The sequence below is a fragment of the Cyprinus carpio genome, chromosome A20, assembly GCF_018340385.1.
Source record: "Cyprinus carpio isolate SPL01 chromosome A20, ASM1834038v1, whole genome shotgun sequence".
Lineage (NCBI taxonomy): Eukaryota > Metazoa > Chordata > Actinopteri > Cypriniformes > Cyprinidae > Cyprinus > Cyprinus carpio.
Genome location: NC_056591.1, coordinates 11,054,104 through 11,078,530, shown reverse-complemented (window position 1 = coordinate 11,078,530; position 24,427 = coordinate 11,054,104). Strand labels below are relative to the sequence as shown.

Here is a 24,427-nt window from a genome sequence, read left to right as displayed (position 1 = left end):
GATTTACAAAAAAAACATTTCAAGTGTTTCAACATTGCATCAACTACTGATGCACACATTAAAGTTTATTTGAATTGTCACTTAGTAGGTTATTTAACTATCTATTACAATGTCTTTGGAAGTCCTTTATCTTTCAAACGCATTAAAATGCACGAATTCACATGATTTCTTATTACACCATGCATGTAATGCAGGCATTCCCAAACTTTCAGGTGAAACATCTTTCACCTAATTTATTTACTTGGAGTACCCCTGATATTTTTAATTAAATATTTTAATAATTAAGAATCACATTTGCAGGTTTACAGTTCTCTGACTTTGGTTAGCCTGTTTGACTTTTGACTTTGACTAAGGTAAACAAATAAAATAATTAATTTTTTTAGGAAATATTTTATTTCGATTTATGTTATTTTAAAAAAATTTATTTTAATTTAAAATTTTTATGATCAAATTAACGATTAACTTTTCATTAAACTCACAAACCCCCTGCAGTACACCTTTAACCCAGTTTGGGAAACCTTAACGTAATGTAATTTATAATGCACTTTATGTTGTTAATTTCAACAAATTGAATATATTTTATCACTCTTTTTATATAAATATTATACAAGAATAAGAAAATCAATGTGATAAACAAGTTAGGTGAAAAGTAATCTAAAAGCAATCAAAAAGTTACTAACAACAATTTTTGTCATGCAATTTACAATTTAGGTAATACCCAGCTCCATATATATATAGGGCCTATATGGATCCGTATATATACAGTATATATATATATATATATATATATATATATATATATATATATATATAGCTATAATACTTATGCAATACTTATGCAATTTGTATAGCCTATATAAATATTCAAGTAAACCAGTAAAGAGAAAAAAAAAACGAAAAATATATTTAAATAATATAATATAGGCTATGTGACTGAATAAAAAATAAATAAATAAATGAATAAATAAATAAAAATCTTAAACGAAGATTTAAGGTTAAGCTGTTTGCTGTTGTTTTCGGAGGCAGAAATCGTTGTCAGGTGCTGTTTCATGACGAAGTGGCATAAAATGTGATTCGTGTGATGCCATGGATTGAGATCACTGCAGCAGGCAGCTCTCTCTCCCGAAGGCCATTACAAGCTGTCAAGCAGCAGGCGCCGCCGGTGTGCAGAGGAGGGAACCTCGAGGTTCAAGGGGATCTCCTCGCCAACATCATGCGGCGAATCTCGGACCACAGAGTCCAGAAAAACGCTCAAAGACACGCAAATAGGCGACGTTTTACAGCTGTGGGAGGAGCCGCGAGAGCTTGCGCGTCCTCACAAGAGGTCCTCAGCCGCTTAGTGGGAGGAGCCAACCTCCAACCATGGTGCTGAGCTGATAACGCACTGAGCGGAGGTAAGAGACCGATTGCATTAAATTATTATGCGTTATCTTTTAGTCCGAGAATGTTTGTCTCCTCGTGCGTTTGGGTATTATAAACTGCATTTAAGCATAAAAGTATATTATTTTTTCAGGGGGGAACGGCAATACGTAATAACCTTGCCACTCCCTGCAGTGCTGTGATGCCCTGGTCAGACCTTATGATTAATTATTACAAATTCTGTACGTAGACAAAGAATTTTAGTGAATTAAATTTAAAGCGGCGCTAAACAGACACATTTCAGTACAACCGAGAGGTCGTATGAAGTGCGTGAGAATAGACTACATGGAATATAAAGGTCCGTACTGTATCCTTAAAGTAAGAAGTTGGTGTGAATTCATTGATGCGCTCGTGGCCCAAATGTGGAGGTGTGTCCTCATATAACGCCCTAAACGGCATTGCCACGAATTCACGATGCTTTTCTGAGTTGTTATTCAGGATATTAATGGGATCTCTTCAAAAGAGCACGATATATTGTAAACACAGCTATGATTGCATTGCATCGGCCTTTGATATTTTTGGTTTGCCAAATTGTTGCCCAACTTTGCTTAATGTGGTCAAACAAGAAAACTGTTGAGTGGATGTCCGGGAATAGTCCTGGGAACGGAGAGAAAGAAAGCCAATCCAAAGATTTCAGCCACAGGATTTTGCTCTATGGCCAGAGAAGCTATAAAACACATGTGAGCTTTGTCTCATCATCGAGGCCCACTACAATATGCATGATAAAAGTATTTATTTTCCATGCATGCAAGAGAGTCTAAAAACTCGTTAGTTCATGTATCATGTAATGTATTAAAAACAAGCTTTGAACTCCATTATAATTGCATAACTCTTTCTTTATGCTTAAAGCTTGGTCCAGTGCATTTTAAAACCCTGCTTGACCTTGATATTAGGCTATATGTCTCTCATCTTTATTGGTTTCTGTTCTGTTGAGAATGGGGCAGTCTAAGGCAAGACACAGACCCTCCCTTTAATTACGTAATGCTGCCAGTGGGGGCTGATGCTGCTTATCTGAGATCAAAATATTGATCTTTAGAAGATCTTGTTTTTTTTGTTTGTTTTTTGGCCCATGGATTTAATATGTATTTCTCTAGAAACAAATGTATCTCGAGATTGTTTTAGCAAGGTTAAGTGTAACAAATGCAGTTGTTTCCACAAAAAGAATAAGTCACTGATTTTCTCTAATGACCGTAACACTAAAGTAGCTTAATAGGCAGTACCATTTAATGTAAAATGTATTCAGATTTAATGTGAGACCTTGTCAGAATGTTTTCCCTTTGCAAGCTGTCTTTCTGAAGCCTGAACGAGATTGATCCTCATGAATATATGCTTTCTCTTGTTAATTTTATTATTGCAGCATTAGCATTAGCAAATTGAATTTGTATTCTTGAAGTATCCCTAGATGGCATGTGTTATTTTAGTATAATTTATATACAATTGTAGTATTTATATTTCATATTTGGAAAGATTTTTATTTTTATATTTTAAGTTTATCATAGTTAAATGGTAGTAATTTTGTCATTTTTATTAGTTTTAGTTTTTTTTATTTTATTTAGCTAAAGTTTTTTTATTTCAGTGCAAGTTTGAGTAATTTTAATATTTTAATAGTTCTAATATTTAGAAAGTTTTTCATCTGATATTTATATATTATTTCAGCTTTATTTCAATTGATGAAAACATTTTAAAGCTAGGTATGTCTGTTAAATTTTTAAATGCTTGAACGTGATGCTCCTTTGTAATGATGTTAGCTGATGCGGTGTCTGCCAGGTGCATCACTGTCCATCTTCATATCTGATTCTCCATAAGAGTGTTTCTTTTGGAAGAGTAGCATTAACAATTGAATATGAAAGCCCCACCCCCCACATTGGAGCCTCTGAATCCTTCCATAGGGAGAAAGTCAGTCTGCCCTATATATATATATATATATATATATATATATATATATATATATATATATATATATATATAATATATATATACACATATATATTGTCTGTCTGACATCTCCTTCTCCATTACATGTTGACTGTTGAAATGTGTGTAATAGTGTGTGGTCCAGTTGGGAGATTAATTTCACATGATCATGTATCAGATAAAACAGAGTTTAATCTTCTCCATTCCACAAGCTTCATTCAAGCACACAATAACTTCCTCTCAGTCATGCATATGCAGGTGTCTTTGTGTGTGGGTGGAATACAGTAGTATACAAGCCAGGAGATAATCAAGGTCTTTGTAGCTTATTAATTAGTCACACCTGGCTTGGAAATGAGAGACAAGATGGGAATAGTTTATAAGGCTGATGGGTTTGTAAATTGTTTGCAGGGTCAATGACATAATGCTCTTTTTTTTCTTTTTCTTTCAGACTATTAATTAATTCATAAAAATGCAATACAGCCACTTGAGTTTCTTCTATGATAAACATGTTTTTAATTTAGGATGCAGTTAAGGCTGTAAAATGTCATGTTGTGATTCCTCAAATGTATAATACTTCTGAATTAATAATTGATGATATTTGTAAAAAAAAAAAAAAAAAAAAAAAAAAAAAAAATTATCTTGAGAAATATATTTAAATAACAGCGTTTTGTGTGTGCACAATATAGGATTTATTTTTTCAGCAAGGAACATTAAATTGATAAAGTGTGAACATTACACAAGATTTCTGTTTTTAACTTTCTATACATCAAAGAATGCTGAAAAATACACACACAAATATTAAACAGCACAACTGTTTTCAACATTGATAATAAATGTTTCTTGAGCGGCAGATCAGCCTATTAGGATCATGAGAAACTGAAGCCTGGAATAATTATGCTGAAAATTTAGGGATAATTACATCTGAAAATGTATTGACACAGAAAAGAGTTATTTTAAATCGTAATAATATTACACTGCATAACTTTAAAAGCAAATAAATGCAGCCTTGGTGAGGATAAGAAACTTATTTCAAACACATAAAAAAATATTACTGACCCCAAAGCTTTAAATGGATGTGCACTTTGAGAGTTTTCTGTTCTGTTCTGTTTTCTGCATCTCCTAATTCTGTTCATGTTTTTCTTTTCAGGGATGAACATTTGTGGTGTTTTGGGATAACAGAAGGAACAGAAAACATTTCATGTGAGAAGAAAACAATGATGACCTTGATCAGGGAACTCTGTTGTGGATGATTTTCGTAGTTCCTCACAATGTTCTCTTTGCCAATGTTCAGTGTTAGACCATAAGCAAGAAACAAAGACACACAAACAAAAGGGGCCCGGTCCTCTCATGCTGTTTTAGCTGGGCTGTCCAGCTCAGTACAATGAAGAGACCCAAGCAGCAGTCACAGTCCCTCAGTTTTCTCAGCTTCTTCAGTCGAAAGCCCAAATCTGACTCCAGGATTGAAAAGCCCAACGGGACTTTGAACAAGGAGGAAGTGGCCATCACTCTCACACCCAATGAGCATAAGCATGTGGAACAAGTAAGACGACATCTGCAATTTATTCTATAAACAGTGCATATGTTTCAGTTTAATCTCTGTATTCTGTAAGCAGTTGCTGTTATACTTAATTTCACCTAGTAGACAGGTTATCATCTTACTTTCTTTCAGAAGCATTATGCCCATTTGATCATGCCCCCTCAGATTGTTGAGCCAAGTTGATTTTGAATGCAACTTCCAAAATAAATAAATAGATGTGTATTGCATAAAAATCTTATGTCGCAAATTCATTCACTTTAAACTGTCATCATCTGTCAAACTCGTGTGACTTTTTCTTCATGGAACATAGGAAGTGTTTATCAAAATACACAAGCTGCTCTTTTACATATGATACAATGAAAATAAATAAATCTACCCACATTGGAATTTTGGACCGCCATATGGACCACTTCCTTTGGGGAACCACAATGTTCTAAATGACTGGAAAAATTGTATCCATGCTGTTCATTTCCCTTCCCCCAAACCATTTTATCTAATTTGTTTTACTGGGAGTGTCTTATTTGTCCTGTTGCCAAGAAAGAGTGGTTAGACTGTGTCATTTTATTATTTGATAAAACACAAAAAAAATGTTATATCAAGCAACAGGACAAATGAGTGAAATTTATGGTGAATAAGGCAGCTGTGTTTGCCAGAACTTCACCGTAAAAATAATAATAAAAATATGGTAGCATCACTTTAGGTTTTACAGATTTAAATTTACATCTGTATATACAGTAAATGTGTATATATAAAGTGTATATATAATTTTATATAATGACAATAACTTATATAATGTTAATATACCAAGCTATTGAAGTACTAATATCTGAATAAATAAGCTTTCCATTAATGTATGGTTTGTTAGGATCGGACAATATTTGGCCGAGATACAACTATTTGAAAATCTGGAATCTGAGTTTGCAAAAAAATCTAAATATTGAGAAAATTGCCTTTAAAGTTGTTCAGATGAAGTTCTTAGCAATGCATATTACTAAACAAAAATTAAGTTTTGATATATTTACAGTAGGAAATGTATAAAATATCTTCATGGAACATGATCTTTACTTAATATCCTAATGATTTTTGGCATAAAAGAAAAATCAATAGTTTTGATCCATACAATGTATTTTTGGCTATTGCTACAAATATACCCTAGCGACCTAAGACTGGTTTTGTGGTCCAGGGTCACATTTGTACTGAGAACCACCAAACATACAGATATATAATATGTAGAAGGTGCATGCAGAAAGTGCACAGTGTCATACAAATACAAAACACCATCATGACACTAAAATAATGAACGTGAATTTAACAACATAAGATGTACATAAGTGATAAGAACAAACTAAGAAAAAAAAAAAACAGTTGTCAATGAAAACCCATCAAATGTGAGTGCTGTCACACAGGGAATTCTGACAATTTTCTTTTTTTTTTTGTAAATTTATAAGATTTTTACCCTTCCAAAAACTTCAACGGTATTTTACTATAAAAGTATGAGATGTCCCATTAGCTTTATTACAGGTTTTTACTGTATATAGTAAGGGAATTTACCATTAACCAATTAACAGGTTTTTACCGTAGCAGTCTTTTACCATTAAAATTACAATCATTTTTACAGTGTAGCTTATCGTCATTAGACTGATTAAAAAGTCATAACTTTCAATTCTGCCCTCAGTGATTTTGTCTCTCCTCTCAGGACTGGGCTCACAGTGATGTTGGATTAGAGGGCGGTAGGGATGGAGGAGATCCTGGGAAAGGGAAAGGAGGTGGAGTGGGAGATGACGAGGGAGGTGCAGAGTGGGGGAGCAGTGGCTCAATGGGAGTACTGTCCTTGTCCTCCTCCAGTCAGGACCAGCTGCTGGAGCACCTGGTCGAGTGCCCGCTCTGCCTCCTGAGTCAACCACGCGGCCACTTTCCTCGCTTGTCCTCCTGCCAGCATCGTGCCTGCACCGACTGTTTGCGCCAATACCTACGCATCGAGATCTCAGAGAGCCGCGTGGGTATCGCCTGCCCACAGTGCCCTGAAGCTCTGGCTCTGCCCGATGTCCGTGCCATTCTGGATGACGGAGCACTGCTGGAGCGCTTCGAAGAGTTCCAGCTGCGACGCTTTCTGGCTGCTGACCCAGACACACGCTGGTGCCCGGCACCAGATTGCAGGTTAGCACATAAATGTAACTGATGAAGCACAGCCACCACTGTACCATTGGTGCCATTAGAGAGGGATATTTTTACACTCAACATATTATATTACTGTGCATAAACATCTTAACTTGAACGTGTCACAGTAATCACTTCCACACAAACACAAAGAAATCTAAAACTAAAATTTAAATTTAAAGAAAAAGAAAAAATACAAAAAACTAAAAATTATAGAATTAATATTCTGGCACATTAATGAAAATAAATACTATTTCATTTAAATAATAATAAAAAAATATAAAAACATAATTAAAAATAATATTTCAAAAATTAAAAAACATAAAATATAAAAACTAATTAAAATGCAGATAATAATTTTAAAAAACATAAATGGCCAGTTGTTTTAAAACCCCTTAACTGTCAACATTTTTGAACAAAAGTGCACTTTCCAAACTAAAATTTTTTATAATTCATGAACAAAAAACATTTTAAAACATGATATAAAAATGCATCTGATTTTAAAATTGATGAATTTTGAGATTTTTAAAATATATATTTCTGATTATTTCTAAAGTGTGACATATAAAAAGGCAACGAAGAAGACTTTTTTTTGACAAGGTCAAACTCCTGTTATTTGTAATTTTTGACGGTGCACTCTTGTCATTTTATTACTTTTACATGGTTTTAACGAAAAACATTGGTAAAATATCTATTTAGGATTTTCAGACCATTTGCCAACGATATATAGTTTGTCATGATTAGATAAGGATTTAGTGAAGTAAACATAGGTGTCCCGTATATGGGACAAACAGTTAACATAAATAAATGCTACAAAATAAATAGGGATGAGCAATAAAATAAACAAATATTACAACAAATGCCAAAGATTACATTTAACAATTGAAGTGGGTGTCAGACAATGACAAAAATAAAAAAAAAATAAACAAATGAGCAATTAAATATCTAATAACTTCATAAACAAAAAAAACTAAACAAAAACAACCACAAAATACAAATCATACCAAATACTGTATATTGTTGCTAGGCACAGTTGCTTAGATTGCTTTATAAAGCAAACTTGCTGACATAGAGGCACCACATAATATTACTCATAGTTAAAAAAAAAAAAAAAAAAAAAAAAAAAAAAAAAAAAAAACTGTTTTATTTGTGATAAAATGAGTTCTACTGGAAAAAAATGATGTCCCAAAAAAGTTTCATGTGGTCATGCTCATGGTCTGGATGGTTGCTGGTAGTTTCTCAGACTATGGGTTCTCCACCAGCTTAGCCAAGGTGGTGGAGATCAGCTCTAATCAGCTTGACACTAGGTCATCCCCAGTCATACCAGCTGGTAGTACTGCTGATTACCCATCTAAACTACCTTCAACCAGCTAAGTGTCTACCAGCTGTAGCTGGTTTTGGCTAGAATCATTGTGTCACGTAAGCTGCAGTGTGAAGCACATGCTCCTCTGAGGTGCATTATGTATAATTCTGGAGGCTTGCGTTAGGTTTCGTAATGGTAACCAGATCAGGGTAGTGATGGGAACCCGTGGCTGTTTGGCATTTCTTGTCAACAAGATGGTGATAGGTATCACCTGCAGTTTCTCCACATGAACCTGAGAGTATCCTCTCTCTTTGCTACTGTGACTGAGGTGCAAAACAATAACGATGATAGTGGTAGCCACCACCATATGTGCTAGACGGTGGCATATGTTCACATATAAAATTATGTGTGTTTAACATATTCATTTAATAGGGTTGTCACAATACAAAAATGCAACAATACATATCTTGAATTGCGACCCAAAAATGTGAACTTTTATTCTCATATAAACAATCAATGCACATGCATAGAGCACATCAAATTAGGTAAACCCAGAAGCTCACACACCTAAGATTTCATGTTCATATAATACAATATTTAAAACTTTTAAAACATGTGTAGTCATGGACAGACTTCTATCTGCTTTTTTTCCCTATTAGTATAATTTTAGCATTTCAAATCTTGACATAAGGTCTTTAACTGTCATATTTTATATATAATGACAAAAGCATTCTTGTCATTCATTAGCTATGCAGTGATAGCTTACAGCTGTGCTGAGTGCCCCAAGCTAAGCTGTGGTCGGAAAGGCTGTGAAACTGAGTTTTGCTACCACTGCCGCCAGCTGTGGCACCCAGACCAGACTTGTGACCAAGCCAGACGTCAGCGGGCTCGCCACACGTCAGGAGCCAATGATGTTTCCACGCTCTACGTGTTCAATGAGGAGCCTGGTGGTATGGCACAAAGATTGACGGACCAACCTAATATCTGTTTGGTGTCCACCGGCTAAGATGTTTGTTTTGCTTTTAATCTTGAAGATGCAGAGGAGATCAAGCCCTGTCCACGTTGTGGTGCCTACATCATGAAGACTAATGATGGCAGCTGCAACAGAATGAACTGTACAGTGTGTGCTTGTCAGTTCTGTTGGCTTTGCATGCAGGAGATCACTGATGTGCACTACCTCAGGTACACACGCACACACACACACAAAGCACACAGTCATCAACTTACAGTAAGTGTAGTCGCACATAGCCAGATCTTTGACTAATGGGTAAGATCTGGTCTGCATTGTATCTTATTTTGTGTAAAAAGTGCCCACTTAGACAGGACGAGACGTCTGATTGACATGTAAAGTGACCAACCACAGTTCAGTTTGGTTTTTACACAGTTTAAGGGTGGGTTTATTTGAAATGCACTACAGTTCAAAAGTTTTGGGTCAGTGAGGTTTTTTTTGTTAGTTTTTTTTTAAATAGAAAAAAAAGGTGAATCATTTTAAATAACAAGGATACTTTAAATCGATCAAACCGAGACTGTAAATACATTTATAGACTTATAAAAGTTTTCTATTTCAAATAAATGCTGTTCTTTTGAACTTTCTATTCATCAGAGAATCCTGAATATAAAAGTATCATGGTTTCCATAAAATTATAAAGCACAATTGGTTTCAAAATTGACAAAAATGTTTCTTGAGCACCAAATCAGCATATTAGAATGATTTCTGAAGGATCATGTGACACTGAAGACTGAAGTAATGGTTCATTAATGGTGCAAAAAAACAACAACAGAAAAATAGAAGAAATTTCTTTATTAAATTGTGTATTAATTTACATATTTATAACATTTCTGTTGCACAAAATTAAGTACAGATTATTTCATAGACATAAATCTGAAAGTAAGGGACAATGCAGTTTTGATCATGAATATCTAGTTTACATGCTGACTCAAACTGTTTCAGAGATTTGATCCCTCTAACTTTGAAAATGCTCATTGTATCAAGCCTGTACCTTCTAAATACTTTATGTCCAGGCAGACTGATCAAAAATGCTACCTTTGGAAGTTATACTAACTAGAATCATAGGAGGAGTGATTTTTTTGTATGTTTTGTATGCAAAATTTGGTCTGTGGGTGTGTGTGTAAATGAAACTGTCTGCATTTATTAATTAAGTTACTGTAGTCAATTGTAAAATCACTAATTAACATTTACAGAATATTTATCCAGTGTGCAGAGCATACACAGCCAGGTATAGGACATTTGCCTGCAAGCACACAGTCCACATTCATCACCAGCAGTCACCAGAGTCTGTGATCTGTTATTAAGCTTCTCTCAGACACATTCAGTCCAAGCTAAACAGGGGTAATTCTGCAGCACAAGAATGTCAGATATGTTTTTCTGGCCCTGCAATACTGAGGTTGTGCTGAGTTTCTTGTGTGGCCGACTTTATGAACATTGCAGATTATCAGATTTGCTTAATTACTCTTAATCTGAGCCGTTTAAGAGGTCTGATCTTTAAAAAAGTGACTTTGCTACCAGTTTCAGTGAGCTATCGCTGCACCAAAGCTGATTTCTAATAGATTTTTCCATTCTTGGATGCCAGCCAGCAACTTTCATCAATTAATCAGTACAAATCTCTGGTCATATTTCCCTTTCCATGCAACCCAACCCCCATGATTTGCCAGAAGCAGGGTTCTTAATTTAATGAACACCCCATTCTGCTGGGCTCCAGTCGGGCGGAGAAAGACTTTTCTGAAATGACAGAATACATAAACAGTTCTGTCATCATTTACTTACCCTCCTGTTATTCCAAACCTGTGAGACTTTATTTCTTTAGTGGAAGACAAAAGAAGATATTTTGAAAAATGCCTGATAGTTTTTTTTTTTTTTTTTTTTTTTTTTCAGGTAGTCAGTGGGGACCAATGTTGTTTTGAACCCTTTGATTGATCATGTTTTTAAAATATATTCTTTATGTTCCACAGAAGAAATTCACACAGGTTTGGAATGATATGATGGTGATTAAATGTTGACAGAATTTTTATTGGGTGAATTATCCCTTTAAGACAAGACACTCAGTAAAAAACTGTTCAGAATTTAGATTTCGTTAGGCCATTGTGTGTAAAGTCTGAAAAGGCCTAGATTTAACCCTTGAACATTACAGAGAAATGGCACTCTAATAGGATTAACATATGGATGTGAACGCATGTCTGATTCTGTCATGTGACACCACATTTATTTGCGTATTAAAATCCTTTTTTTCGACAAAAAGTGTTTTTGCTACATTTGAAGCATTGACATAGAGTGTATTTACTAAAGTTAAAATAAAAAATATTGTGTCGCCACTTGCAAACTTAGCACAATAATTAGCATTTCTGTTAGCTATATCTGTAACACATTTATACACTAAACCTTTTTTGCAAAAAAAAAAAAAAAAAACTTGGATGGAAATTTACCTATTGTTATAAGTGGATAGTCAGCATTCATCAGTAATAAAGTGTTGTGTTCAAATATTTACTTCAGATTTGCTTTTTAGCTAGTAGCTGGTAATACTTTACCACACAGAACAGAGCAGGAAGTAACATTGGCCTTAGAGAGTTGTAATTCACCCAGGCGGTTCATGAGGCTACTCGAAGATGAGATCATAAAATATTGATTCAATGAGACAGTGCGTATGCGTCTGGCTTTTATTGGCTAATATTCATGTCTTATCTTTAACCTCATGTCATGCACATGCCACAGCTATGTGCGATTATGAAAAAAAATACTATAATTTATCTTCCTCACAGTCCCTCAGGCTGCACTTTCTGGGGAAAGAAGCCGTGGTCGCAGACCCGCAAGGTTTTGTGGCAGGTCGGCATGCTGCTTGGGGCTCCAGTGATGATCTCACTCATAGCAGGCATTGCAATACCAGTCATCATTGTGGGCATCCCGATTTATATGGGCCGCAAGGTAAAGACCTAAAGTTTGCTGCATTATTATGTCCTTTCTGTGGTGAAATGTATCTGGAGACTGTTTAATAGCTCTGGTATGATAATGAGACAAGGTCATGCCCTTGGCTGTATGTTCATCATAAGAATAGTGCTGCTGAATGCATATATGTAAATTTATGTAAATTCACCAGACCTGCCTCCTTCACACAGCTGGTAAATGTGATTATAGAAAATGTTTGCAAAGAAAGTAGAGAGAGTTTCACTGTGCTATTAGTTTATGGATGCCATTATGCTCTTTAGGGCCCTAAGAACAAATACCAGAATAGTACCTCACCATGAAATCAGGATTGACAATTGTTATTCTTTTATGGAATATCGCAGTGTTTATTATAAATGATTTATCTATGAACATCATTATTATTTATAATTCATGTGCCTTTGTAATCTTCAAAAAATAGGAAAAGATATTTGTCATTTGTTTTATGCTGACTTTAAGTTTGCATCTGTTTGCTTGCCAGGTTCATGGTCGCTGTAAGAAAAACAATATCTCAGGAAGTAAGCATTATCTGACAGTGGCCAGTGGGGTCATGATGTCTGTTTTTGTGTCTCCAGTCATAGCAGCCATCACTGTGGGTAAGAAAATCATCCATCCATCTTGCTGGTTGCATATAATATGATGAACATGTAAAACACAGTGATTATTTAACCTGTGCAGTACTTTCAGTACATTCTTCTACATACATTTTAGCCAATGCGCAACGGTTTTTTTAATATACACAAGTTTTTTTTTTTTATGCTAGTCCCAAGATGGTGCCACAGATGGCCACCTCACTGTGGAGCTCCACAGTGGTTTTAATGTTTTTGTTGGTTTGTCCTGTTTTTATTTATATTCCTACAATCAGTTTCACCAGGGACAAACTGCTGAACATTTGGCAGTACTCACAACCCAACATTTCACCGTTTTTTGAGTATTCTGATGTTTTACTGTACATTGTAGTTAGTGGAGCGGCAGCACTGTTCAAGCGTTTTAAGACGTGCAAGCGTGGGAAGCAAGCCGGCGCGCTCGTCAAGCTCAGACAGCGTGGCTTAACAATGGTGCTGCTTAGTATCCATCTGGTGAATCTCCACTCTCTACTCAACATTACGGATGAACCACTCCTGCTCTCCCAGATAAATAAGGACTTTTCTGTGTTTCATGGAAACCTTGCTAAATGAAGCCATTCTGGATAGCATGCTACAAATGATGGGCTTCCAGATGTTCAGACGTAGAATCAACAGGGAAATCGTGTGGCAGCGGGTAATGCTTCTGCATCAACGAAAGCTGGTGTACTGATGTAACAGCGTTGAAGAACATGTGCTGTCCCAATCTAGAAGTGCTCTTCATCAACTGTAAGCTGCTTTACTCACCGTGGGAGTTTTCTTCGTTCATTTTCGTAAGTTTCGTCATTTCTCCACAAGCATTTGTGAACGCAGAGCTGCAACAGCTAGCTGATCAGATCTCAGACACAGAACATCAACACTCGGACTCTGTTATAATCATTCTCAGTGACTTTAATAAAGCAAATCTCTCCCGTGAATTGCCAAAATACAGACAGCACGTTACATGTCCTACCAGAGACTAATAAAGAATGCATATCACTCTGTGCCACGGGCAGCTTTGGGGCTCTATGATCACTGTCTTGTTCATCTTATACCAACCTGCAGGCAGAAGCTGAAATCAGCTAAACCTGTAATAAGGACTACAAAAAGATGGACTAATGAAGCGGAGCAGGATTTACAAGCCTGCTTTGATGGCTCTGATTGGAGTGTTTCTGAAGCTGCTGCCAACGATCTGAACGAGCTCACAGACACTGTAACATCATACATCACTTTCTGTGAGGATATGTGCATTCCTACCAAGACTCATTTAACTTAGAACAAGCACAAACTATGGTTCACTGCAAAATTCAGACAGCTTCGTTAGGCCAAAGAAGATTCCTACAGGAATGGGGACAGAGTCTTGTATAAACCGGCCAAAAACACACTGACAAAGGAGATCAGAGTGGTTCAGAGAAACTACTCAGAAAAGCTGAATGACCCTGCTTCAGTGTGGAAAGAACTGAAAGACATCACCAATTACAATACACTAGTGATGAGTGGGCCGTCTCATAACCCGCAGACCCCTGCGGGTCGGGGCGGGGCGGTTAAAGAAATTGGCACTTTATTTGCGGGGCGGGTTGGGGCGGGTCATTAAAAACAAAATAAATAAAAAAATCCATGTATGTTGCGTGCAATTCCCTATACCCTATATTAAATATTTGGAATATATATTTTTATGGCGTTATTTTACTGACAAATCTCGAGAGCGCATTATTGTAGCACGAAAGCACATTAATACAATGTGCGAGCGCAAATCTCTCCGCTCGCGCGCGGATTTTCTTTGCTCTTGCACAAAACCGAACGCGCGCGCTCCGATATACGCTGGCATGGGTTTAATGCATTTGCAGACTATGTAATTACATGTAACTATCCAATAACTGTATATTCACTGTCTTTAAGAAGAGTGCCATTAAATGTATTGCTAATATTAAGTGGATTTTCATGGAAGAAAAAAATCTGAACTGAAAACAACACTGGATTTAAATAAATCACTGGAGATAAATCAATTAAACTTCCAATAAATGTCCAAACAGCGATGCTATTAGAGCATTTATTGTTATATAAATTTGTTTTATATATATATATATATATATGTATATAGATATATATATATATATATCAATCCATATAGGCTACACAATCCAAGTACACAAAATATATATAGGCCTATATGACCACATTAATTTTAAGAATCATATGCTTTTTTTGTTTTTTTAAGATAAATTGGTCAGAAGGGTTTGACCAAACTGTTAAACTAGGTTATTTACAAATCATCTGATTTGTACCTGATTAATTTCTTATACTATTAAATTTTAAATAAACTACAGATCCATCTTTAAAACCTGATTGATTGATAACTTTTGACAACATTTAATTCAGGTGCGAAAATAATTAATATCTACAGCACATGAGCCCAGAGAGATTTGAGTGTGCACAGGACATTGTTTCAGCGAGAGGAGAGACACGTTTTAAGTGCGTGCGCTGTTTTCGGACGAGAGCAGCGTATATCTGAGTGTGCGTGTCCGGTTTTGTGCAAGATCAAGAAAATCCGCGCGCGAGCAGAGAAATCTACGCTCGCACATTGTATTTATGTGCTTTCGTGCTACAATAATGTGCTCTCGAGATTTGTCAGTAAAATAACGCCATATATTTTCATATTTTAGTAGGTTCTTTAAGGTTACAATACAAAGGTCTACGCAGCAACGTAACTTGCATGATGTCCCTGCAGGTCGGGTCGGGGTGGGTAAAGAAATTTTACTTTATTTGTGGGGCGGCCCAAATAATTTCAGAAAAGCGGGACCCGCGGGTTGGAAAAAAATCCGACCCGCGCATCACTACAATACACCATCGCCTAGCACTGTGTTCAATCAACAACTGGTCGACGATTTGAATGAGTTCTTTTGCAGGTTTGAAAAACCCTCTCACACACCACACCCATTCTGACACTCTCTCCATGGATCCAGTAACACCTCCAGCAACCCCCACTTCAGATCAATGAAGATGATGTGCATCAGGTCTTCCGGAAACAGAAGACAAGAAAAGCTCCAGGCCTAGACGGTGTTTTATCAGCCTGTCGGAAATCATGTGCTAACCAGCTGGCCCCTATCTTCACACAAATTTTCAACAGATCACTGGAGCTGTGCAAAGTCCATCCTGCTTCAAACTCTCCACCCTCATCCCATTCCCAATGACACTGGACCCTTACTGGACCCCCTGCAGTTTACTTACTGAGCAAACAGGTCTGTGGATGATGCAGATGATGCAGTCAACATGGGACTGCATTATATCCTACAACATCTGGACAAACCAGGAACTTATGTGAGGATCCTGTTTGTGGACTTCAGCCCGGCCTTCAACACTATCATCCCAAACCTCCTCCAGTCCAAATTATCCAAGCTCTCTGTGCCCACCTTCATCTGTCAGAAGATCACTAGCTTCCTGACAGACAGGCAGCAGCTAGTGAGGCTGGGAAAATTCTCATCCACCACTTGGGGGATCAGCACTGGTGCCCCCCAGGGATGTGTTCTCCCCCCTCTGCTCTTCTCCCTCTACACCAATGACTGTAAAGGACCCCTCTGTCAAGCTCTTGAAGTTTACAGATGACACCACACTTATCGACCTCATACAGGACGATGACCAGTCTGCTTACAGACAGGAGGTTAAAGAGCCTGCTGTCTGGTGCAGTCTCTCAACCTGGAGCTAAACACGCTCAAAACAGTGAAGATGATAGTGGACTTCAGAAGGACCACCCCAACACCCCCAATTTACCATCATGAACAGCACTAGCAACAGTGGAGTCTTTCAGATTCCTGGGCACCACCATCTCTCAGGACCTGAAGTGGGAGTTCCACATAGACGCCATTGTCAAAAAGGCCCAGCAGAGGTTGTACTTCCTTCACCAGCTGAGGAAGTTCAACCTGCCACAGGAGCTGCTGATGCAATTCTACTCTGCAGTCATTGAATCAATCCTCTGCACTTCTATAACTGTCTTTTTCAGCTCAGCTACCAAAACTGACCTCAGAAGACTACAGGAGATAGCCTGGACTGCTGAGCGAATCACTGGTACAGCCCTCCCCACTCTACAAGAACTGTACTCATCCAGAGTTAAAGAGCTGGCAAAATCATTCTGGACCCCTCACACCCAGCACACTTCCTCTTTGAACTGTTGCCGTCTGGTCGGCGCTACAGAAAACTGAGCACCAGAACTACCAGGCATAAGAACAGTTTCTTCCCTCAGGCAATTCATCTCATGAATAGTTAACTTGGCAATAAATATGTAAAACACAGCACTATTTATACTTTAACTTATTAACATACTACTTATTTACATTTCCTTGCATTTGTACATAACACGCCTGTACACACAAATACCATTTATTGTTTATTTTGTATATTGTGTTTTTCAAAAAATGTATGTACAGGTCCTTCTCAAAAAATTAGCATATTGTGAAAAAGTTCATTATTTTCCATAATGTAATGATAAAAATTAAACTTTCATATATTTTAGATTCATTGCACACCAACTGAAATATTTCAGGTCTTTTATTGTTTTAATACTGATGATTTTGGCATACAGCTCATGAAAACCCAAAATTCCTATCTCAAAAAATTAGCATATTTCATACGACCAATAAAAGAAAAGTGTTTTTAATACAAAAAAAGTCAACCTTCAAATAATTATGTTCAGTTATGCACTCAATACTTGGTCGGGAATCCTTTTGCAGAAATGACTGCTTCAATGCGGCGTGGCATGGAGGCAATCAGCCTGTGGCACTGCTGAGGTGTTATGGAGGCCCAGGATGCTTCGATAGCGGCCTTAAGCTCATCCAGAGTGTTGGGTCTTGCGTCTCCCAACTTTCTCTTCACAATATCCCACAGATTCTCTATGGGGTTCAGGTCAGGAGAGTTGGCAGGCCAATTGAGCACAGTAATACCATGGTCAGTAAACCATTTACCAGTGGTTTTTGCACTGTGACCAGGTGCCAGGTCGTGCTGAAAAACGAAATCTTCATCTCCATAAAGCTTTTCACCAGATGGAAGCATGAAGTGCTCCAAAATCTCGCTGATAGCTAGCTGCATTGACCCTGCCCTTGTTAAAACACAGTGGACCAACACCAGCAGCTGACATGGCACCCCAGACCATCACTGACTGTGGGTACTTGACTGGACTTCAGGCATTTTGGCATTTCCTTCTCCCCAGTCTTCCTCCAGACTCTGGCACCTTGATTTCCAAATGACATGCAAAATTTGCTTTCATCCGAAAAAAGTACTTTGGACCACTGAGCAACAGTCCAGTGCTGCTTCTCTGTAGCCCAGGTCAGGCGCTTCTGCCGCTGTTTCTGGTTCAAATGCACACGCCTATGCACGGTGGCTCTGGATGTTTCTACTCCAGACTCAGTCCACTGCTTCCGCAGGTCCCCCAAGGTCTGGAATCGGTCCTTCTCCACAATCTTCCTCAGGGTCCGGTCACCTCTTCTCGTTATGCAGCGTTTTTTGCCACACTTTTTCCTTCCCACAAACTTCCCACTGAGGTGCCTTTATACAGCACTCTGGGAACAGCCTATTCGTTCAGAAATTTCTTTCTGTGTCTTACCCTCTCGCTTGAGGGTGTCAATGATGGCCTTCTGGACAGCAGTCAGGTCGGCAGTCTTACCCATGATTGCGGTTTTGAGTAATGAACCAGGCTGGGAGTTTTTTAAAGCCTCAGGAATCTTTTGCAGGTGTTTAGAGTTAATTAGTTGATTCAGATGATTAGGTTAATAGCTCGTTTAGAGAACCTTTTCATGATATGCTAGTTTTTTGAGATAGGGATTTTGTGTTTTCATGAGCTGTATGCCAAAATCATCAGTATTAAAACAATAAAAGACCTGAAATATTTCAATTGGTGTGCAATGAATCTAAAATATATGAAAGTTTAATTTTTATCATTACATTATGGAAAAGAATGAACTTTTTCACAATATGCTAATTTTTTGAGAAGGACCTGTATATTGCTATTTCCTATGTACTTTTTCTATTTTTATTATCTGTCTTGTCACTGTCATTCTGTTTGTGCTGTGGAAGCTTCTGTCACCATAACAAATTCCTCGTATGTGTAAACATACCTGGCAATAAAGCACTTTCTGATTCTTATTCTAAAAGTCTTTGTCTATTTTTATATTATTGAATATGAATGTGAGGAATGGGGATATTTAGAAGTCAATGAGCACTTCAGAGGTCATATTGTTGGATTATGTCAATTTAAAGAAGCTGAATTAAGAATATTGATTGTTCTGACACGAGTTCAGACAAATGAAGCTACATTGAATAAGAGACATTAAATACGAAAAGCAGAACTCGCTTAAAGGGATAGTTCGCCAAAAATCATTTACTCACCATCATGTCATTCCAAACCTGTACAGCTTTTTTTCTGTAGAGCCTACGAGGTGATCTGAAGCCAAAAACAGGCTGAAACTGGAACCATTATTCACTAAAAATTTAAGAAAAATTCTCTTGAGCCAGATCTTTTCATCATGATTAAGGCGAAAATCAACTTCTGTTTAAATCGGTTAATCAAAAAAAGCTATCATATGACTTCGGAAGACCACTTTTATGATATTCATATTTCACGTGCATTTGCATATGTTATATAGCTTAAACGTTTTCGGAAGGGTCTATCAATTGTAACTATATGGAATACAATTGAGCAACTGGCCCATTATTAAAGAGTTCTTGTGTTCCACAAAAGCAAGTAATGATTTTATACGACTTTAGAATGACTTGAGGGTGAACAACCAATATTTTGTGAAGGCTGAACTAATCCTTTAACATCCATATTGCACACATTTAAGCTTACATACATGCATTCTTCATTCATACTCGCACTACGACTGCTGTGGTTGTCTCATGACTCATCTATCCTCTGTGAGAGCTGGAGCGGAGAGGGCAAGATTAAAATGCAACTAAAATGCCATAGCGATCTCCATGGCATAGTGTGAAGTCCTGAGCACAGCACATTCTGTGCTCTCCTCACAAACCCAAAGCCTGCGTTCCCTCTCATTCTCCTCACTGAATAGCCCTGTCTGTTCTGCAGCTCTGACCTCTCCTCAGGAGAGCCACAGAGAGGCCTTGTCCCCTTCAATGTCCTCATCAACAATGCCACTCTGTTCTTATCCAGAAGCAGGAGGATCATGGCCTTTTGTCTCCTTTATTGTGTGTTGTCCTTGTCTTTGCTGCTAGCATTATGCCTCTGCGTATTTATGCTGCCATTACGTGTATCTTGCCCCTCTTCTTTAAGATAATTCATCTGAAAATAAGTTCACTTTTGAGCTAAATATGTCTGTGATTTGAGAATTTCCATATGTAGTTTTTTAGGGACCTAACTTGGCACACTTATACAATATTTTCTGTAATTAATAATACAAGTCTTCATTATTAATTAATTCTAATTTAGTAAATCTGTGTTTGAAGGGGTGGGGGTACCTCTTATGTTGACGTATGTCTACGGAGTCGTGCCGATGTCGTTGTGCCGTAATGGCTGGTGCAGGCCACAAACTGAACCTCCTGAAGTACGGAACATACAGTTGGAAGATCTGGCAAATTGTAAGTCCAACTTCTTGAAATTTGGCTATATGAATATACATTACAGTTAACTTAAATGTTGCACTGCTAATTTTTTTTTCAGTAACCTGATGTATTTCAGCGGCATTGAAAATAGCACTTTGTTTTTTACTCCATTATAAAAATTAGAGGCTATTTATCTAGCAATTTTATACTGAAATTTCTGGTTTTGTGCCAAAAAATATAGCTGATACACCAATGTAGAGATAATGTAATACAGATATTAGAATGTAGCTACTTTTTGCTACGTGCTTTTAGTTTAGCTAACTACTTTTAAGAGTATCTTTGTTGTAGTTTAACAACTTTAGATTTACTGCAGTTACTAGGAGTTATTAGTATAGCTAAATAATTTTAAGAGTATCTTAACCACATTGAACTGCTTTTCATGTACTGCCTTAAACAGATTCTCTGTAGTTAGCTGCATGTTAGTAATATGTTTAGCTAACTCGTTTAAAGGGTAGCTTTAGATTCTAAATACTTTCAGCTTGGGAAGCTACAGTTTCAATGCTGCTTACCCAATACTACACTTTACATTATTCATGACACTGTTTGCTAGAAAATGATCCTACTTTATTATAAATTGCTGTTCATTATGTATGAGTTTGTATTTGAGTTTGGATTATGGAAACATTGTATCTGTAGTGTATTAAGATTAATTTTGTAATATTAAGCTCACAGTTTGGCCTGATCTGATGACATTTAAACTTCTCTTGAAGATCTTCTATTTTCTCATGTAGTCAGTGATCACTGGACCGGCCAGACCAACCCAGCTCTATCCGACGGAAGCAAACAGGAAGTGAGTGTGAATGTGGAGGAAGCGATGCCGCTTCCCAGCACCAGTGTGGTCCAGTCTGGAGCAGAGGGCTCAGTTGAACCTTCTAATGATGGACATGTTGACAGCACTGAACAGGTTGTTCAGTCAGACCATGTGGATGTAGTTGAAGAGTGTGCCTTCAGCAGCACACAAACATTTGTTCTGAGGTCAGCAAATTTTATGACATAGCTTTCTTTCACGATTTTTTTTTCTTCCCCAAAATATCAATAAGCAGGGAAGCAGTTCTGTTAAAATGTATACACAACTATTCAAAAGTTTGGGGTAAGATTTTTAATGTTTTTGAAACAAGTCTCTTATGCTCACCAAGGCAGCATTAATTAAATTAAAAATACAGTAAAATTGTGAAGTATTATTTAAATGTAAAATATCTGTTTTATATTTTAATATATTCCAAATGCAGTTTATTCCTATGATGGTAAAACTGAATAACTCCAGTCTTCAGTGTCACATGTTCTTCAGAAATCATACTGAAATGCTGATTTGGTACTTGAGAAACGTTTATTAATGTTGAAAACAGTTGTGCTGCTTCATATTTTGTTTTATTGCTTACTTTTCAGGATTCTTTGATGAATAGAAGATTTCGTAACATGAATATAAATCTTTTGTAACATTATAAATGTCTTTACTGTCACTTTTGAACACTTTGATGCATAAAACTATTAATTAAAAAAAAAAAAAAAATACTGACCCCAAACTTTTGAACGACATTGTATTTTTTTTTCTTCTTCTAAGAAATAATAAGAAGAAATGATGCCAAATTACTTAAGGTTTTCTTTTCAAATATTTAGTTATTTTATTCAGGATTTCTAATTTCATGATGATATCAAAATGGTCCTGACATTTATATCTCCTCAGAAATATATCAAAATGATTTTTTTTAAATAGCTAATCATAGAATATGTGTATTCAAGTAAGAATTGCAGTTTTGATGTTAATGTTTTCATTTTTGAATTATTAGAACATCAGTGATTTCTTTTTCCTTAATCCTATTGTTGTTGTTTACAGCAGGGAAGGGACTAATATTGAGGTTCGTGTGGAGATCGAGGCCCAGCCACGGGACGGCCGGAAGCCGAGTCTCAGCAGTATTCTGTCTAGCAAGAGCCTGTCGGTGGATTCGCTCAGCCAGCCCTGTGAACCTCTGTGTGCCTCTCAACAGACAGGGAGCGCCGACCCCAAGCCATTTCCTCAGATAGACAGCATCTGAGCAAATCCTGGAAAACCACTGCTTCCACGGCCCACTTACACTCCCACGGGGTGCTTCCAGCCTCTGCTTGCAAACGCAGTGAGTCAGCGACATGGAAACCAACACACAGAGAGCGTGAAAGAAAAAAAGAGAGGGGGAGATGAAGATGAGAGTCCAGGGCAGCTGCCAAAATGTCACGGAGGGGATTAAAGATGATTGTATGAACTCAAATGACCAAGAGCATGTTTGTCAACAAGTTTGAGGAGTGCTAAGCGATTTTATACTGTGTTCTATAGAAGACATTGCCTATTTGGATGCTGGTCTGTTTAATGTATTCAGTTAGTTTTTGTTTTAGTTATGCCCTTTTATCTAATGACCATATGGTTCATATCCCCTGACTTATTTGTAGGGGGAAAAGGAAAAAGAATTGAACTACGGATTAATAGCATGATTAATTCTGCCACAGTTGCTAGCCTGACATGCCATGTGTCTAGAAACATAGTGAAATGCAGTAACTCTTGTGCTGCAGACTAATGCTAACTTGGGTAATGGGCTTTTCCCTCATGGTATTCATTCGAATTATGCAATTTTTTACATAACTGCTGCATTTTCTTGAAAGAGCAGTAAAATCTGGATTTAGGTCTAGAATTAGCCTTCAGCATCATGCTGTTTTTAATATGGTCTGATTATGATAATATTAGGTCAAAACTGATAATCTTAGGGAATGAAAACATCATGAGGACTCTGATTTTGAGTGATGCTCAGAAAACTGATGACCTTGTTTCCCTCTGTTCACTTTTAGATCTTTATTTCTGCAGTAAAGGCATTTGTTTTTGTTGCTGTTATTGAGTACTTAATGAATCAAGAGTTTTAAAAGTCCATTAACTAAAGAGAGCACCTTATCTCAAACATCTACATTGACAGTTTCAGCTCACTAAGTAATTCCTTGTATTGGTACCCCAGAGCCAACAGTTGGATATGTCGAGACTACTGGTATTTTTGACGCTTAGCATCAGTGGAGGAGCCCAGAATGGAAGATCAGGCCTCAAATACAAACTTTTACCCCCTGTCCTATTAAAAAAATGAGCAGCGGACAGCCCTGTTTAAAGTGTAGAAGACCTCCAGGAGTTTCCAGACTAAACCTTCATAGCTGCACTGCAGATTGGGAACAATGAATGGAACAGTATGTCAATAAAAAGATTAGTAGTGACTGGGAGAGTTAAGTTTTCTTCTCGTTTGACCAGTATTTTTCGTTTTCATGAAGTTATTTCATTTTATTTTATGTTATTTTATGTATTACATAGTTTCTGTTTAAATCTGTTTGTCAACATTTCTATAAGAAACAGAAAGAGGGCGCTAGAGTTCTAAAAACGCACTCGATCAATGATGCCTGCTGCAACTGGAGTCCAAAGCAGTTCACAGTTATATATGTTCAGCTCTAGAAAGATTCTTTATTTCATTAATAAAGATTCTGTATTTGTTGATAGTAATATTTGAATATTTCTGTTGTCTATTGGAAATCGGTTCAGAGCAATAGATAGATAGACATAAACATACATATATAGACACATATAAATATAAAAAGATAGATAGATAGAAATAATAATTATAACCCCAATATAAAATGTTATATTTATATATATATAAAGTAAGATGATGTTATTGTTTTGTTGTTACTTTAATGTTTAATTCATGAGATGGAATTATGGAATTATGATGGAATTATGGGTCGAACAACAAGGTTGTTGCATATCATAGGGATACAACTTCAAGTACAAACGTTTTATTAAAACAATTTAAAATAAAATATTAGCTATTATGTGAAATCATATGGAATAAATAGGCCTACATAATCCCAGTTTATGTTACTTGATTAAAATAAATACAATTATTGACAAAAATTTTTAGGAGGGTTATTACTGA

At 36.8% G+C, this 24,427-nt stretch overlaps 1 protein-coding gene across 3 annotated transcripts; it reads left to right on the top strand.

The window, feature by feature from the left end:
• The first annotated feature begins 1,096 nt into the window (after positions 1–1,096).
• On the top strand, positions 1,097–23,714 carry LOC109066041 (E3 ubiquitin-protein ligase RNF19B-like). Of its 3 annotated transcripts, none has more exons than XM_019083021.2 (10): positions 1,097–1,394; positions 4,481–4,873; positions 6,567–7,027; positions 9,078–9,280; positions 9,365–9,512; positions 12,105–12,267; positions 12,767–12,881; positions 20,337–20,468; positions 21,224–21,467; positions 22,327–23,714. In XM_019083021.2, the coding sequence occupies exons 2-10, from the start codon at positions 4,715–4,717 to the stop codon at positions 22,523–22,525; spliced, it is 1,824 nt and encodes a 607-aa protein (XP_018938566.1). In that variant the 5' UTR covers positions 1,097–1,394; positions 4,481–4,714; the 3' UTR covers positions 22,526–23,714. The 3 variants fall into 3 exon arrangements, with proteins under 3 accessions (XP_018938566.1, XP_018938563.1, XP_018938565.1); XM_019083018.2 differs by having other exon boundaries at positions 21,203–21,467; XM_019083020.2 differs by having other exon boundaries at positions 1,098–1,394; positions 21,203–21,467; positions 22,330–23,714.
• Positions 23,715–24,427: the final 713 nt, after the last annotated feature.

Coding starts and splice junctions, on each gene's coding strand:
- LOC109066041 (XM_019083018.2), top strand. CDS start 4,715: ATGAAGAGACCCAAGCAGCAGTCACAGTCCCTCAGTTTTCTCAGCTTC. Junction 9,281..9,364: donor GTTCAATGAGGAGCCTGGTG/GTATGGCACAAA, acceptor TTAATCTTGAAG/ATGCAGAGGAGATCAAGCCC. Junction 12,882..20,336: donor CATAGCAGCCATCACTGTGG/GTAAGAAAATCA, acceptor CTGTGTTTGAAG/GGGTGGGGGTACCTCTTATG.